Here is a 17,942-nt window from a genome sequence, read left to right as displayed (position 1 = left end):
GGGGTCAAGGTTTCACTGCCTAGCATGGCCCATTTAGACCCTGCTGCTAGATGCTTGCTATAACTACATCATTTGGAGCCAAAAAGCATCTTTCACCATTGACATCCATTCAAAAGTAGCATTTTAATTAAATATAGGGGACACTGGACAAGTTTTACTTCTCACAGTAAGTTTATTTCTGTCAATTTCTGTATAGTTGTTCCTTGAAGTCTTGGCTACAAAAAAAGCTATTGCCTAGGAAGAAACATACAGCTCATTGCACAGTCCTTCAAATCTACCGCCTGTTATAGACTTTTCAGCCAAATTTCAAATGAAAACAAATAGAAAGCACAAATTTAACCATGAAACTGCAAGAAGGCAAAACATTATATAAAAAATGCAAAATATCAACGTATCAAACCATTGTTTTGGCCAACAAATATTGTAATTGATCAATTCTCTACCTTTGTGACATTTGAAACGTGTGACAACTTGCCCCGACCTGACATTTTTTTTAAATGATGTTGTCCTGAGAACTCAGTTTTAACTTTCAGTTAAAACCTACCTTTATTTTATAGTTGACAATAGCCTTACTGCATGCCAGTGTGGTTTTATTGTGTTCACTTGTTTACCCAACAGCTATTAAAATTATGATGCTCTTAACATTTTAGTTTGGTGGATATAATTCACAAAAATTATTCTAATTTAAGAGGTTTGAACTAGGTGTATGAAACTAACACAAAACCTGTGCTAAAGAAAACACATTTATTGGACTTCTGACTCAAAACCCCCTAGTTACTGAGAAAAAAAACCCTTGTGAAAACCTACCCATGTGACAACCAAAACTCCCCTTTGAGCATTTTGCCACTTAAATAAGGGACAACAGGCGTACTGTATGAGACGTATTCATTTCGGCCAAAATACGGGACGTCCTGGCAAATACAAGACAGCTGACAACCCTATTCTTACTAGAGAAACACTGAAAACTCTAATAAGTTGACTTCAATCAATTGATTGAGTAAACTTGTTCCCTCAATTGAACTGAGTAATGGCGTCTCCAGGACTTGTATGATTAAGGTCGCTTAATATGATGTTCATATAGAATTAACTTAACTATTTAAGTCGATGCAAGTAGACTTAACTCAGATTTGCTATTTAAATATTGTTGTTTCAACTTCATCTTAGTTGAATTGACTCCAATTTAGATCATACAATGACACAGCTCAACTATAACTGATTCTAGATTAATCATTAATCCTTAAATAAACTTATTTCTTCACAGAAATGCATATATACCTGTACTTCAGTTGCATAACAAGAACTGAGATAGAGTTACCAGGGTTCAAGTTGAATAAAGGGGACACAAATCACCATAATGGTGATGTCACACGAAACAACTATTTGCAACATAGCAACATAAATACTACTACAAAAGAGCTAAATAACAACTAAAGCATTTAGATGCCCCCCCATAACTTCCCTTTGGCCAAGAAAACATAATTAAGTCATTCAAGTGCAAGGGATTATGGGTATTCCCCAAAACCTAAATTTTGTACTCAATTGTTTGAGTTATTAACACTTAAAATCTGAAGACTATAGATTTTTAAGAAAATTAAGTTCAAGGAACATATATATTTGAGTTATGAGCCACAAAACTTGACATTTCAAGTAATGCTTAATTAAGACAACTTGATTTTTCCTTTAATGACAACATTTGGGTTTACAATGAATCCCTGACAGATATGAATGCATAAAGGCATACATTTTGTGTGTTGAAAGAGCTGGGTCAGTGTGAGATCAAGCGGGATTTCATTGAATTGGATTTCCGAAAGCACAACTGGACCTTTCTCTCTGAAACTTGTCAATGGACGCATACGTCAGAGTGCATTGCAGCAAAATTAAACGTTTCTCAACTTTTGGTCGCATGATGGAGCATCTCTTTCATGAACCATTTTCCTCTACGTCTTTCCTTGCAAGGCACCATCCCCATTTCAATCAATGGATTCGTAGCATCAACTAGTAAGTTAGCGTATTTAAAAAAACATTTTTGAATACAATTGTATACTGTGACTTTGCAGTAAACAGGGCCATAAAATTACTATAATGTAGCAGTGCTGTACTGTAGAATCACAATTAAAAAAATTTTAATCTACAATGTTTGTTAATTGTCACCATTGTTGAGTTTTGTATGCTGAGTGTTGGTATCTGTGCATACCTGGTTGCCAACTCTACAAAAATTTATGTGCAATCAATCATATCAATCATATCACAGCATGGCATTGCAAGCATCACTACCTCATTGTCTGATTACAACTATTTTGTTTTTCTAACAAATGCACCATATGGTGTAGACTATACAACTTGATCGGACTTAGTCAATCTCTAAATTGAACTAATATTCTCCCTGCAACACAGTGCAAAGTATAATGTTCATAATGTTCAATTAGGAGAAAATGTATAGGCTTCAGTTAAGTCAAAGTTCCCATTCAAAGGGAACACTAAACACCATAATGGTGACTTCAAACGAAAAACAATTATCCCACAATGCATGACAATGATATTGTTAGTTATTTATACAGAAAATAGCACAGACTGCATTGATTTTACAGTAAAATTCTGAAATCAATATTTTATTGTAAGAAATGACTGATAAATCTTGTAAAATCCTGGCAGTTTTTTACAGTGCGCCCTTAGCCATGAGATGCTCTATGTGGAAAATGATGCATCAATTATTCTTAACTTTAAGATTTATTAATGGCTATAACAGAGCATTAGTCACCAAGATTGTCTAATATAAACCCTGTTCTTGGGTGAATCAACAAGGAAATTTAAATCTTGAATTTAAACCACTATCTTTTAGTTAATGCAATAAACCACATTCCCCAGAAACCCTCACCTGCCACAGCACACCGTGTGACAAATGGATCAATCATTAACCAAAGATTACTTAAACAATTTCAGGGACGTTATTTAATTTCAGGGACGTTATTATTCTCGTAATATCACTATTTACATTTTGTTTGAGCATCAAACCCCCATCGCATGTGACCTAGTTTGTTTTGAAAATCTAACCATAAAGATTTGATGTGGATTACCTTTGAAGATGCATAGATTTCAGTTAAATTCAGTTAATTTGGCATAATATGTGGTGTGACAGAGGTGTCTGTGAGTAGTCATTATCAATTCCCGATCAAATTTCCTGATTTTCCCAATAGAAAATCTGAAGAGTCATATCTCATCACGGCCATTAACTTTTTATCTTTAAGATGTAAAACATCTGTAGTCATAAACTCTGTCCTTCTGCACCTGAATGCCAAGACAATCAAAGGCAATGGCCTTCAGATTTTATTTACTGAGCTTTAACTACAGTATTATAAATCGATCACAGCATGTAACTGCTGCATATTGGTGCAATCGCTATTTATGGTGTGTGTTATAAATATATGCAAAGGCATCAGTTAATGATAATGTAAATTAAACTTCAACATGTCAAGTCAACAAGAAATCAAAACTGACTCCATGTACTTTATTAATACACGTTCCTGGTCCTATTTTTGTACAATTCGTCAGCGCATGTTATTCCAAAGAAAATTAATGTTTGTAACATGTGCCACTTCTGAAACAACTTTCCTGTTCAGCTGACATCACCTAGGCCATGCAGGCTACTAGATAATGTCAACCAATAGCCAAATACTGTACATTTTCAGCAGGAGATTAGTCCTCCACAATCATCTGCAAACTGGCTCCATTATGGTATGGCATGCCAACTTTTCACTAGCCAATGAATTCTCAATAGAAAAAATCAATTTCAGATTACACTATTATAAATAAAGGACTGCATGTAACTGCTGCATATCGGTGTAATTACTATTTAGGATGTGTGTTATAGACATATGAAAAGGCATCAGTGCTAAAACCTTTTACATAATGAAAGAGCAGGACTGCATTGGCCAAAGGGCGTGTGACTTATTGAGCTCCCAAGAAATCGTACCAAAAAATCACTAAGAATGTTTATATGCAATGTCTATCTTACACCGATTATGCTTAATAAGCTGGCAACGTGTGTGGTTATATAAACGCATTAAACTGCTTTCTTTAATGGTGTATGGTAATAAACGGCTTAAGAATAAACCAGTCGACACGGGTAGATTTTTGCCCATTACCCCGATTTCGTGTTGCATGTGAACACTTTTACAGGTGTTCCTACAGGCTTATACAATGTACGCAATTGTACGCGTACCTCTTCACAATTTGATGTCAAAAGCAGAGAATAATGCGATTATTTCAAACCTCATGTAAAAGCGATTTTTGGGGACTTATCAGCATATTAACGGGCTCACTCAGTATTCTAATGCTAACATAAATGAACTCTGAATCGCTCAAAGTCAACATGAAATCAAAATTGATGCTATTTACTTTATACTATGTACTTAATACACCTTCCTGGTCTTTTTTTCCACCACTTTACATTTTTGTCTCATTGCATATTCTGTTTTACTCTGCACTTCATCAAATCACAGAATTGAAATGGGTTGTGAATAGTCTCATGTTAACTTTATGACCAGTTTTCTTTCCTGTGTTCACATGTTTCCTAGCTTGTCTGGGAGTTGGGCTTGTCACCTTTTTTAAAATAGCCTATAGGCTGAAGTTAAGTCACAGCCATGAACCCTTATTTGCTACTTTCTAATCGGTTGCAGCTGGTACACTCTTAAAAACATTGTAGTCAGGTAGGTGACATTACTTACATCGTTTTGATTTCAAAATGTATAATTTGTTTAATATACTCAAATGTTTAAGTTACCAACTTAATAATTATGCGTTTAGCCAACCAAAAAAGGGCAAAATTATCTGAATGCATAATTTTATTTAAATGCATTATTTTAATCACTTCAACCATTTATTAAAATTGAGTTAGCCCAACTTAATTATAAAGTTGGTTGCCAAGCTAATTCTTAGGAGTGTAGCCAGCAGATAAAAACAAAACAAAAAAACTGATTGTATTATTGTGGGCTATTTAAATGCATATTATAACATCCCTGCAACCAGCAATTAAAATTAGTTGGGCTAGTCCGAGTTCAATAGAGCTACACCTGAAGATATGTTACATTTTCATGGGATGACATGCAAACCTGTGGCTCTTGCTTCAATATATTTTGAAGAGAAGATAACTACTCTGTCAGGAAATACAGGATATAATTAGTTTATAATGAATTCTTTAATTGTCTTGATGTCCAGTTAGCAGCCATACATTATATATATACAATACATACTATATATATATATTTTATTTTTTTATATGAAAGATGAGAATGTACAAACAACCTACTTTGTATTTTGTTTTTCACATGGTCACAACATTTTGGCTTTTCGCCAAAGGTTTCAGTTGCTAATGGACTTTTTTTTACTTGATTCAATCACAAGAGATCAGCTGAGGCAAACTGCCATTTAGAATTTTTTAAAAGCCCGTTTTTAGTATCACAAATTGTTAAATAATTACCACAATAAAACAACATGTAGAAATTACAGTGCAAGTACTAAGACTTTTTGTAATTTTGTTTTTCTTTCCAGTTCTTCCCAGAGTTGCTCTGCACCCACTTCAGATAACTTTGCTTATTACTTGCTTACATTTCAACTTGAAAATGTGTTACTGTGTACCGGATAGGTTACATAATTTCAACTCAAATTATATAAATTCTATATACGTATATTTTAAAGAATATATTTCACTTCTGTTGAAGTTATAAGTGAATATTTTCTAGGCATCTATATTTAGGTTAGCCTTAAAACAAAAAGTACTGGAAAGAAGCCTAGGCCCTTTTGAATTTGGTACCATTTATCCAACTGCATCTGCTCGTGAATATATTACACAGACTTACATAACTTAAATTGCCATAAATGTAGTACTTTTTTGTTTGATGAATTACAACTAATCCATGAGTGCATTTTTTAAATCAGCTACAGGTCTTTTCTGCAATTTTTTTTTTTTATAAAGAACTTGAACTGAATGTAATTTGAGCTAATCTGCTGATATGATCTGCCAGCTCCAACTACAAGGGGGAGCCATCACTGGAATTCAAGCTCAACACTACTTCAGTCGATTTGTTGAGTTTACCTGTTTCACTTCCTGTACACCTGTATTGAAGGAATCTTTTTATTTATTTATTTTTATTTTTTTATTTTTTTACAAATACAAAAAGTACAAGGGAATACATTATCATTATCCTGTGTTACTATTACCCAGTTTTTGCCTGGTTTTTCAAATTACTTTTTTGGCTTGTGTACTGGATTGTCTGCCGGTTTGCATTCTGACTCTTGAGAGATCTGCCAATTTCTGGCAGTGTTAATTTTTTTACAAGTCTACAATTGTACAAGTAGGACTATATTTTTTTTGACATAAAAGTATAATTTGATTTGTTTCCCTCTTTCACTGTCTCTTTATTTTATGTTCCTGACAGATTGTGGAAACTAAATGGATAAATACAGTCAGTCTTGAAACCACCTCTACAGAGAAGCTCGACCAGTTCACCACAAAAACAATGAGCCCGTTAACATGCACACTATGCTGATAACTCTCAAAAATCATCTTATTTAAAAAAAATCTGACAAAGAAAAAAAAAGAAAGGAAAAAGTACACAACACTTGCTCATTAACACACTGTGGATACTGTATTTATGTTGGATTTACTCAACAATCTATCGTATCAGAAAATAAATGTAATTATGTATTCAAATTATGTATTCTTTATATATTAATTTACATCAACATTAATATTTCTGTTTGTTTAACTTAACATGGCAACCTTTCTGAAAATAAAAAGTTTAGTTAGGTGAACTTAAATCTAAAAGTTGAGTCACATTTATATTCATTTACTTGAACATTAATATCTCTGTTGGTTTTACTTAACATGGTAGTCTGTCTCAAAATAAAAAGTTTAGTTAGATAAACTTAAATCTTATATTTGAACCACCTATACATATTCGTTGACTTGAAAATTAATTTTGATGTTGGTTTTACTTTACTGAAAATACAAATATGTAACAATAACTTAATATAAATAAGAGTGTTAAAAATAAAGATGCTTACAGCACTTCCTTGAAATTATTTCATGTTGAATACATTCAAAAAAATGCATTCAGATAGTTGCCTCAATTAAAATTTTTTAGAGTACACGTTGATGCATTTCCAACAATGAGTTCTAAGGTTAATCAACTGTATATGCTTCAGTTAAAGCCATCAGTCCATGTTATTTCTTTTATATATATATATATATACACACTACCGGTCAAAAGTTTTGAAACACTCACTCATTCTTTATTATAATTGTTTTCACATTTTAGAATAATAGTAAAGTCATCAAAACTATGGAATAACATAAATGGAACTATGGGAATTATGTTGTGACTAAACAAAATCCAAAATAAATCAAAACTGTGTTATATTTCAGCATCTTCAGAGTAGTCACCCTTTGCCTAGAATTTGCAGAAATGTACTCTTGACATTTTCTCAACCAACTTCTTGAGGTATCACCCTGGGATGCTTTTTAAACAGTATTGAAGGAGTTCCCATCTATGTTGGGCACTTATTGGCTGCTTTTCTTTATTATTTGGTCCAAGTCATCAATTTCAAAAAAACATTTTTATTTTTATTACATTTTAGTTTTATAATGAAATAAATTAATATGGTGGCACAATTATATTTTTGCCTACAAAACTAATTTCAAACATTTAAGCATACGCCTTCAGATCAAAAGATTTTTAAGATCATGAGAAACATTTCAGTCAAGTGTTTCAAAACTTTTGACCAGTAGTGTGTATATATATAATTATTTTTAATAGTGGAATTCCTTTTAAAGAACTACACTACCCATGATCCAGAAGAAAAGTTCCAATAAGAGAATCACGACAATAAAGCCACAGTTCTTCCTTCACTCACAAACTACTTTACATACAGTCTTTGTATATTTCTGAATATATTGCAGTATACTTTAGATATATGGTTTCTATAATTATTATAGAATTCTATAATTATCATCTAGTTTAAACAAATAGTTGTATATTTTTTCCATAATTTATAATTTGATTACGCCATTGGAATGTCCCATTGCAATGGGAATGTAGTTTATTTCCTCACGAAAGACATTAATACCCATCCTTGTAACTTTGTCTTTTTGTCCAATTTTCAAATATTATTTTGCTTCAAATCAGGCTTGTAATCTTTGATTCACCTGGGAGCTGGTTGCTTTGATTCATGATTTAAACTTGTTTTATGAAAGATTTTATAAAATCTCTATGGAAAAATTTTTAGAAAAATACTTCCAGAACTAGGATGGCTGAAAAAGTGGGTGGACACTGTTGCACTTTATAAAGAGGAGGAATATTTTAGTTTAGAAAGCATTTGATTAGACAACATTTCGTGTAGTGCAAGAAGAGTCATCAACATTTTTTGGTTAGTTTTCCTGGATGAGTGTTAATTTTAAATGTGTATACCTGTTAACGGTAAATTTACTTTCATTGCATCATCCATACAATGAAAGTGAATGGTGACTGAGACTGAACATTCTGCCTAATATCTCCCTTTGTGTTCCACAGGTGGGGAAAAGAACATAAAGTCATACAGATTTGGAACAACATGAGGGTACGTAAAGGATGACAGAACTTTTTTTAAAAATGCTTTTTAGGTGAACTACCCCTGCATGTGAAAGTTTATAAAACAGACAATGAGAAATCTGAAAAACCATAAGAAAGTGCCAGAGATAGACTGCATATTGAGAGTTCCCATGGTATGCAATGTCTTTAATGTCATTCTGTCATTACCTTGCATATGTAATCCTAATCAAAAGACTCTCGAATCTCGTAACAGAGTACCGCCCACATTTTAGATGATGACGTACTGTTCTGAGATCAGCAGACATACACAATTCACAGGGGTAGCAAGGTGTACAAGGTGAGCTTCATGGGGGATTGACAGACAAACACATCTAAGCAGTGATGGAGGTACAGATCAAGGACAATTGAAGAATAACAATGTAACTGGTAGTAAAATGTAACATTAGCACTGTACTGTGCCACGTACTGAAGACCTCATCCTGCAATAAGTGTTACAGATTTTCTACAAAGATTGAGTCCTTACAAGCACACATTAACTAAATGTCACGTAGAGACCAGTAGGCTAATTATCAGCAACTCATCAAGGGGAGGAGGAAGAGAACAGCATACAGAAAAAGAGGTCAAGGACAGAGGAAGAAAACAGCAAGTGGAAGAGAGGAAAACAAAGAAAGAGACAAACAAAAAGAAATACTCTACAGAAAGAGAGAGCTAACAAGTAGGATTTGGGAATCGAGAACCATTGTTTAAAAAAAAACCACTGTAACCTGATGATTTTCATGATGTTCGGTTCCGTTGATGATTCTGGAACATCAGAATGCTTCCAAAAGACACCTTAAAAAAAAACCTTTGAGAGAAAAAATAAAATAAAAAACTTTTTTGAATGTCCAACAGGCTATTTACCTTTGCTACTTACTAGTTGGTTGCAGCTGGAATTAGGGGGAGGGGCATTCTAGAGAGTACTTGACTGGACAAAAATCTGTGTAATGCAACAAGAGTCATCAATATTTCCGCTCTGCTTCACAGAACATAAAGACTGTAAAATTTAAATATGAATATCTGCTATAAGTTAATTTAGTGAACATTTAAGAGTACATACACTGGTGGCCAAAAGTTTGGAATAATGTACAGATTTTGCTGTTTCGGAAGGAAATTGGTACTTTAATTCACCAAAGTGGCATTCAACTGATCACAAAGTATAGTCAGGACATTACTGATGTAAAAAACAGCACCATCACTATTTGAAAAAAGTCATTTTTGATCAAATCTAGACAGCAGCCATCACTCCAACACCTTATCCTTGAGTAATCATGCTAAATTGCTAATTTGGTACTAGAAAATCACTTGCCATTATAGCAAACACAGTTGAAAGCTATTTGGTTCGTTAAATGAAGCTTAACATTGTCTTTGTGTTTGTTTTTGAGTTGCCACAGTATGCAATAGACTGGAGTGTCTTAAGGTCAATATTAGGTCAGAAATGGCAAAAAAGAAACAGCTGACTCATCAGTCAATCATTGTTTTGAGGAATAAAGGCGATACAATGCATGAAATTGCCAAAAAACTGAAGATTTCATACAAAGGTGTACACTACAGTCTTCAAGACAAAGGACAACTGGCTCTAACAAGGACAGAAAGAGATGTGGAAGGCCAGATTTACAACTAAATGAGAATAATTACATCAGAGTCTCTAGTTTGAGAAATAGACACCTCACTTGTCTTCAGCTGACAGCTTCATTGAATTCTACCCGCTCAACACCAGTTTCATGTACAACAGTAAAGAGAAGACTCAGGGGTGCAGGCCTTATGGGAAGAATTGCAAAGAAAAAGCCACTTTTGAAACAGAAAAACAAAAAGAAAAGGTTAGAGTGGGCAAAGAAGCACAGACATTGGACAACAGATAATTGGAAAAGAGTGTTATGGATCTTAACCCCATTGAGCTTTTGTGGGATCAGCTAGACTGTAAGGTGTGTGAGAAGTGCCCGACAAGACAGCCACATCTATGGCAAGTGCTACAGGAAGTGGGGTGAAATGTCACCTGAGTATCTGGACAAACTGACAGCTAGAATTCCAAAGATCTGCAAAGCTGTCATTGCTGCACGTGGAGGATTATTTTATGAGTATTCTTTGAAGAAGTTCTGAAAAACAAATTCTAATTGTAATAGTAATTTTTCATGTTATTAGATCAGCTGAATGCCAATTTGGTGAATAAAAGTACCAATTTCTTTCCATAAGAGCAAAATCTGTACATTATTCCAAACTTTTTGCCACCAGTGTATACGTAGATGACTAGCATATATGTAGATGGCCTCAAAGCTAACAAACATTGATTAAAAAACACTAAACTCTAATTTTCCAAGGTATGGATTTACGAACAGTAACAAGGCAAGCCACTAGATGGAATACATGCAAATGGTTAGTATAACCCAATATAACACATAACCCAATATAACATTTTTTTTGTTGCAAGAACTGTCTTTCACTTCTTTGTTAACAAACATTTGTTACCAAACATTTCCAACAATTCTTTCATCCTCAAAATAACTTACACAATCGTTAATGGAATTGTTAAGGAACCATAATCATTAAGTGGAATAGGAATTAAAACCAGAATATTTCAGAAGAATTTGAATTAGAACAAAATGGTTAAGTGAAACTGGAATCAGTATCAGAATCATTAAGTGAAACTGGAATTATAACCAGATTCATTAAGTGGATTTGGACCAGAATAGTTAACTGGAATTGGAATCAGTACCAGAATCGTTAAATTCCTCAAGTTTCCCATCTCCACTAACAAGGGCCTACATTGCAGCCCTGAGGAACCAAAAAGGAGCATCTAGGTGTCACAAAGAGACAGGAAGGATACAATGGAGAAGAAAGAAAGACTAAAGGAGTGGAAAGAGAGAAATAAGATATAGCATTAAAGAAGACATTGTAGGAGGGACAGACGGGTGCTACTACAGCTAGAAGTGAGAGCAGACTGAGCAGATCTCTCAGTTATTGGCATCCCCTCCTTCGCTGTCTTGCTGGTCACTGGTCCACAGGGTGAGGTTGTCCCGCAGGAGCTGCATAATGAGCGTGGAGTCCTTATAGGAGTCCTCGTTCAGATTGTCCAGGTGGCCGATGGCGTCATCGAAAGCCTCCTTGGCGAGCTGGCAGGCCTGCTCGGGTGCGTTTTGGATCTCGTAGTAGAAGACGGAGAAGTTGAGTGCCAGGCCCAAGCGGATGGGATGGGTTGCCGGCATGCCCTTGCTAATATCGAAAGCCTCCTTGTAGGCCCCTTCGGACGATTTGACGGCAGAGGCTCTCTTTTCGCCAGTGGCCACCTCGGCCAAGTAACGGAAGTAGTCGCCCTTCATCTTCAAGTAGAAGACCTTGCTCTCTACCTGAGTCTCTTCACAGTTCTTGATGAGGTACTGGTCCAGAAGGGTGAGAACGTCCTGGCACACTGACTCCAACTCCTTCTCGATGGTCTCTCGGTAGACATGCACCAGTTCCAGCTTCTTCTCGTTGCCATCTGCTGCCGTCTTCTGCTCTATGCTGGATAATACACGCCAAGATGACCGTCGGGCACCCACCACATTCTTGTAAGCTACCGAGAGCAGATTGCGGTCTTCATTGGACAACGGCTCGTTTAGCTCTGTTACCTGATGGTACAGAAAGCAAGGGAGATGTTGGGTCAACACAGGCATTTAAAACAACCTTGTATGCGATACAGGGATGGATTAACCTAACCGATATGATGGGCCGCAACCACCACAGACATTGAGGGGGGCATGTCCACTCCAATATTCAAATTAACATTGGCCTATTATGAATTTCAATGGATGAATGCTTTGCAAACCTTTTATGCAATTTAGGGAAGGACCGATATAGAAATTTTGTTGTGATAATTATTTGCTATTATTGAAGATTACCGATATGATGGCCGATATCAGGGGGGCAACCACTATAGACATTAAGGGTGGGGGTATATAGATTAAATAGATTATAAATCTATACTCTTTTGTTTGTTGTTTAAAGAACAAGTTTACTGTTAGAACAGAAACATTTATGACAGTATGTGCTGCCAATATTGGCCAATACCCATATAACTGGTGGGCCGATATGTGCTCACTTGAATTCAGTAATTATTTGCTACATCATATTTTACTCTAAATATTGGCACTGGCCATTAAAAAATCCATACTGATTGAGCACTAACCAATATAGCCACCAATAGGCCCTAGATATTACATGCATTGTCAAAGAAGCTGATAGACACTAGATACGGCAATGTCAAAGAGGCATACTGTAGTAATGACCATATCTAATCAAAATAAATTAAAAGTTGCTTACATTAATCGTGGAAATGATAAATAAAAAAATACTGACAAAAGCCATTGTGTCCTGATTGATCCACCGTGACTGGCTGACTTCCTTTGTGCTGGGATGTCAAACCAGACAGATGATGCTGACCTGCTGGGTTACATATTGCGCTTTACTTCACATTAGAACAATTAAACACCGGCTGTCAAGCCTGTTTAAGTTTTTTTTAACCATGTAGCACGGTTTATGACTTGAAATTTAGCTCTATTGTTGTTTTATTGTGTTGTTTTCTCAGAGAGACAGATGCACAATGGATGAGGATGTCTCTTAGCGCCGCCCATGTTCTTCCACTGTAACGATTGATGTGCAAGATATTAAAACGAAATCTACAATTTAGGAGCTTTCTGTACCGTCATCAGTCCTTTTAGCTACTGAATATTTATTATCACATATCATAATTATTTATTGCACATTTGCCTGTTTCCTTCGTTTAACAAAGCATATTTAATATAAACCAGAAAGATCCTGCCCATGACAAAGACAACATTGCTTTATGAATTTGTCCCAAAAAAAAAAAATTTTTTTTTTTAAAGAAACATCAATATACATTTCTTTTGGATCGGCTCGTTTAGGATTAATGGTGCATTAATGCATGCATGTTAATAATGACCCACCAGCTTCATCGCAGAGGCCATGTCATCGTAACGCTCCGCCTGCTCCGCCAGACGGGCTCTTTGGATCAGTTGTTCCCTGTCAGCCATCCTCTATGGTCGGGTTCGATCGCGCCGCGGTTCTGTCGTTTCTCAGCTGAACACACTGGCTGCGTTTGAGAGCGCGCGATCCGGTCAGCGCACACACAAGCGCGAGCAGAATCTGGAGCAGCCGCGCACGTGAGGGTGGAACGGTGAGCCAAGAGTTGGAGGTGCAGATTTATATTTTTTGTTTATCTATATATTTTTGTAAAGATTTAATTCCCCTCCCAGCCCGGTCTCCTACAAGTTTCGGCCGACTTTTTTTTTCTTATCTCCCCTTTGGCAGGCGGCTTGTGGGGTACTGCTGCTGCAAGCGCCCTGTCAATCCCAGTGAACTGGAGGGAAGGAGGGAGGGAGGGGGGGTCGTGCGCGCTCTCGCTCTATTTCAGGATGACGTCATTTTCTAAAAATAGCCGCGTGCCCTGCAGGCGCGCACCTGCGCACTGAGGTTTGCTGCATTGTTCATTGCAGCGGAGCAACGGGCACGCGCGCGAAAAGAAACTCTTCCGCATTCAAATGAAGCAATGTTTCTGTGTCCAAAGGCTGGTGAAAGGATAATGAGATGCATGGACATGCTCTGTCGGGTTATATCTTAACAACGATTGTCCAGACACATGGACTGAGTATGGACAGATGCGTGTTTTCAATGAGAACAAAGGTCAAGCTTTATCCATGCACTGGCTCGTAGTGTGTGACAGCTGAAGAGATGCAGTTACTGCATTATAACATTGGGGCTTTAATGACCTGACCTTGGGTATAACATAAAGAAAAAAATATGATCTTTAGGATTGGTGTAATGGGTTTTATTATTATTTTTCATAATACATTTGATGTCCTTGCTTAATTCCTGCAATATCCTTCGGTATATAAGTGCAGATTATTTTTTACAGCTGGCATATTAATGTCCTACCATGACATCCAGTTATATCCTTGACCACAACCCCTCTAGTGGCACTATCAAAACATCCTGACCAGCTAGGCAAAGTAAAATTGGCACCTTAAGACCAAATTTTAATTGCCCCTTCACTAAGCTCCATCTCCCTTGGGTACTGTTACTCAGTCAGACAAGCTTTACAGAATGTCCCATTGGAATGAATTTCCGATATCTGTTGTGCAATTTTCAGTAAAATGTGCCTAGTTGTAAAAATTATATGGATATATTCTGCCGTGGGCTGTAATGAAAAGTGACATTATAAAGCATTTTTGTTTTGAAATTGTTAAATTACGCAAGAACACAATTAAAAACAATCTGCGAATCAGAATCCAGACAAAAATTTATCGCAGTCAACTAGAAAGAGAAAAGCCTAATTTAATTACATTTACAACAAAGGCTGTCCATTTAACACATTAAATCACTGTGATAAATGATATATATAAAAAAGAACACATTAAAAACACACTTCCATGTTTTTGCTAATTCTAGTTGGAGGGGGGCAGTAAGCGCAACTCTAGCTGTACATACAACAAACCGACAGCTGTTCTTAGCCAACTGGATGGAGTGCATGTGTCAAACTACATTTAACATGACATAGCATCCTAAAAATACAGCGTTTATGGCTAAATATGCTGAAAACCAATGAAGTGCAACACAAGCACTGAGATGCTCCAAAAGCACCCGTCTGATGTATGTGTTATGACGGAATGCAAGAATAAGTCCTGTGAGAACAGCCCAAGTCTACCTCAGATTGAAGAACTGGACTGTAGGCCAATGATAGATATATGTTCAATGATATGGACATAAATCAAACAATAAATTGACTTCTAAAGCCACTTTTTGCATTGTCTAATCTACGCTTTACTCAACTGACACAATAATACAATGTCCTTGGATTGTCTGAATTGATATCTATATATATATATATATATATATATATATATATATATATATATATGATAGATAGATAGATAGATAGATAGATAGATATAGTTGTGCTCAAAAGTTTGCATACCCTTGCAGCTTTCTTGCAGAAGAATGCAAATTGTCTGCCAGTATTTTCTGATAACATGCTGCATTCATCTTGCCATCAATTTTCACAAGATTCCCCGTGCCTTTAGAGCTCACACACCCCCAAAACATCAGTGAGCCACCACCATGCTTCACAGTGGGGATGGTATTCTTTTCACTATAGGCCTCGTTGACCCCTCTCCAAACATAGTGCTTATGGTTGTGACCATAAAGCTCTATTTTGGTCTTGTCACTCCAAATTACGGTGTGCCAGAAGCTGTGAGGCGTGTCAAGGTGTTGTCGGGCATATTGTAACTGGCATTGGCGCAGTAAAGGCTTCTTTCTGGCAACTCGACCATGCAGCTCATTTTTGTTCAAGCATCGTCATATTGTGCTCCTTGAAACAACCACACCGTCTTTTTCCAGAGCAGCCTGTATTTCTCTTGATGTTACCTGTGGGTTTTTATTTGTATCCTGAACAATTGTTCTGGCAGTTGTGGCTGAAATCTTTCTTGGTCTACCTGAACTTGGCTTGGTATCAAGAGATCCCCAAATTTTCCACTTCTTAATAAGTGATTGACAGCACTGACTGGCATTTTCAAGGCTTTGGATATCTTTTTATATCCTTTTCCATCTTTATAAAGTTCCTTTACCTTGTTACGCAGGTCTTTTGACAGTTCTTTTCTGCTCCCCATGGCTCAGTATCTAGCCTGCTCAGTGCATCCACGTGAGAGCTAACAAACTCATTGACTATTTATACACAGACACTAATTGCAATTTAAAAGCCACAGGTGTGGGAAATTAAACTTTAATTGCCATTTAAACCTGTGTGTGTCACCTTGTGTGTCTGTAACAAGGCCAAACATTCAAGGGTATGTAAACTTTTGATCAGGGCCATTTGGGCGATTTCTGTTATCATTATGATTTAAAAAGGAGCCAAAGTTGGGAGCATGGAATTGTCCAAAATCTCTTGGTATGCTGAAGTATTCAGAGTTCCTTTCACTGGAACTAAGGAGCCAAGCCCAGCTCCTGAAAAACAACCCCACACCATAATCCCCCCCTCCACCAAACTTCAAAGTTGGCACAATGCAGACAGACAAGTACCGTTCTCCTGGCAACCGCCAAACCCAGACTCGTCCATCAGATTGCCAGATGGAGAAGCGTGATTCGTCACTCCAGAGAACGTGTCTCCACTGCTCTAGATCCAGTGGCAGCGTGCTTTACTGACGCTTTGCATTGCACTTGGTGATGTATGGCTTGGATGCAGCTGCTCGGCAATGGAAACCCATTCCATGAAGCTCTCTACGCACTGTTCTTGAGCTAATCTGAAGGCCACATGAACTTTGGAGGTCTGTAGCGATTGACTCTGCAGAAAGTTGGCGATCTCTGCGCACTATGCGCCTCAGCATCCGCTGACCCCGCTCTGTCATTTTACGTGGCCTACCACTTCGTGGCTGAGTTGCTGTCATTCCCAATCACTTCCACTTTGTTATAATACCACTGACAGTTGACTGTGGAATATTTAGTAGCGAGGAAATTTCACAACTGGACTTGTTGCACAGGTGGCATCCTATCACAGTACCACGCTGGAATTCGCTGGGTGAGCGAATACTTTTGGCAATATAGTGTGTATATATATATATATATACACACTAAAAATAAAACTGAAAAGGGGTTGAAGAAATACTGTAAATCCTCTCTGTGTATTAGTAACATTTTTAAGGTATGGTTTAGCGAAGCGTGAATTAGCCGATTATTATTGCTAAGTACAATTTGCTGAAGACCTACCAATTACTCATACCCAATCATAACTGTAATGGCATCGAGACCAAAAGCACTGCAGATACATTTGCAGACACTCTATAAACATGTGACTCATCCATTTGAATGTTTGATGATGAGGCTGTTGGCTTTATTTGTCTTTCTGATTAGATGGTAGCAGCAGTATATTAGCTCTTAAAGCAGACATACTCTCTTGCTTTTCTCTGAAACAGTATTTATTTCCTTCCTACAGTATCTTTTATCAAGGGGCACTGGCATTCATTTTCTCCACACAACTTTCCCAGAAGGTCAACAGTCGATTATCCTTGTTGGCACAAAAATCAGTGAAATCACGCAGCAGGCGGTCTGCCAGTTTCTCGTCCCCCAGCACGCCGGTCCTCCAGGCTTTGGTCAGCATGGTGTTGTAGGCCCAGTTGTAGCCCACCCGCTCCTCAGAGCCAAACAAGCTCTGATTTGCTGAGGTAGTGGAGTTACGGCGCCGTCGCTGTCCACTGGAGTATTTTCTTTTTGAGTAAGGTAGCTGAAGAAAAACAGTACCTGGATAAAGAAATGGAAATTCAGAGAGAGAGGGATAGA

General features: G+C 36.9%; 2 protein-coding genes across 9 annotated transcripts in view; both read right to left on the bottom strand.

Moving 5' to 3' along the window:
• The window catches only part of LOC127432784 (14-3-3 protein gamma-like), a 678,408-nt gene extending 664,088 nt beyond the window's left edge, over positions 1–14,320 (bottom strand). For 2 of the 4 annotated variants that reach the window (XR_007895788.1, XR_007895787.1), the window contains exons 1-2: positions 13,562–14,320; positions 10,290–12,226 (exon numbers count right to left, since the gene is read on the bottom strand). Coding sequence is in view for 1 of the 4 variants with exons in the window: in XM_051684203.1 (XP_051540163.1) it covers positions 11,573–12,226; positions 13,562–13,648 (741 nt within the window). In the remaining 3 variants the exon portion in view is untranslated. Of the gene's footprint in view, positions 1–8,743; positions 12,227–13,561 lie in introns of those variants that run through there. The other 2 variants (XR_007895789.1, XM_051684203.1) reach the window with 2 other exon arrangements.
• A 107-nt stretch (positions 14,321–14,427) lies between these two features.
• The window catches only part of depdc5 (DEP domain containing 5, GATOR1 subcomplex subunit), a 47,033-nt gene continuing 43,518 nt past the window's right edge, over positions 14,428–17,942 (bottom strand). For all 5 annotated transcript variants that reach the window (XM_051684102.1, XM_051684101.1, XM_051684103.1 and 2 more), the window contains one exon: positions 14,428–17,903. In XM_051684102.1, the coding sequence (XP_051540062.1) occupies positions 17,608–17,903 (296 nt within the window). In that variant the 3' untranslated portion in view covers positions 14,428–17,607. The remainder of the gene's footprint in view (positions 17,904–17,942) is intronic.

This window comes from Myxocyprinus asiaticus, chromosome 42 (assembly GCF_019703515.2).
Source record: "Myxocyprinus asiaticus isolate MX2 ecotype Aquarium Trade chromosome 42, UBuf_Myxa_2, whole genome shotgun sequence".
NCBI classification, from domain to species: Eukaryota; Metazoa; Chordata; class Actinopteri; order Cypriniformes; family Catostomidae; genus Myxocyprinus; species Myxocyprinus asiaticus.
The sequence above is the reverse complement of the archived record's forward strand: the minus strand, read 5'-3'. Positions and strand labels throughout refer to the sequence as shown.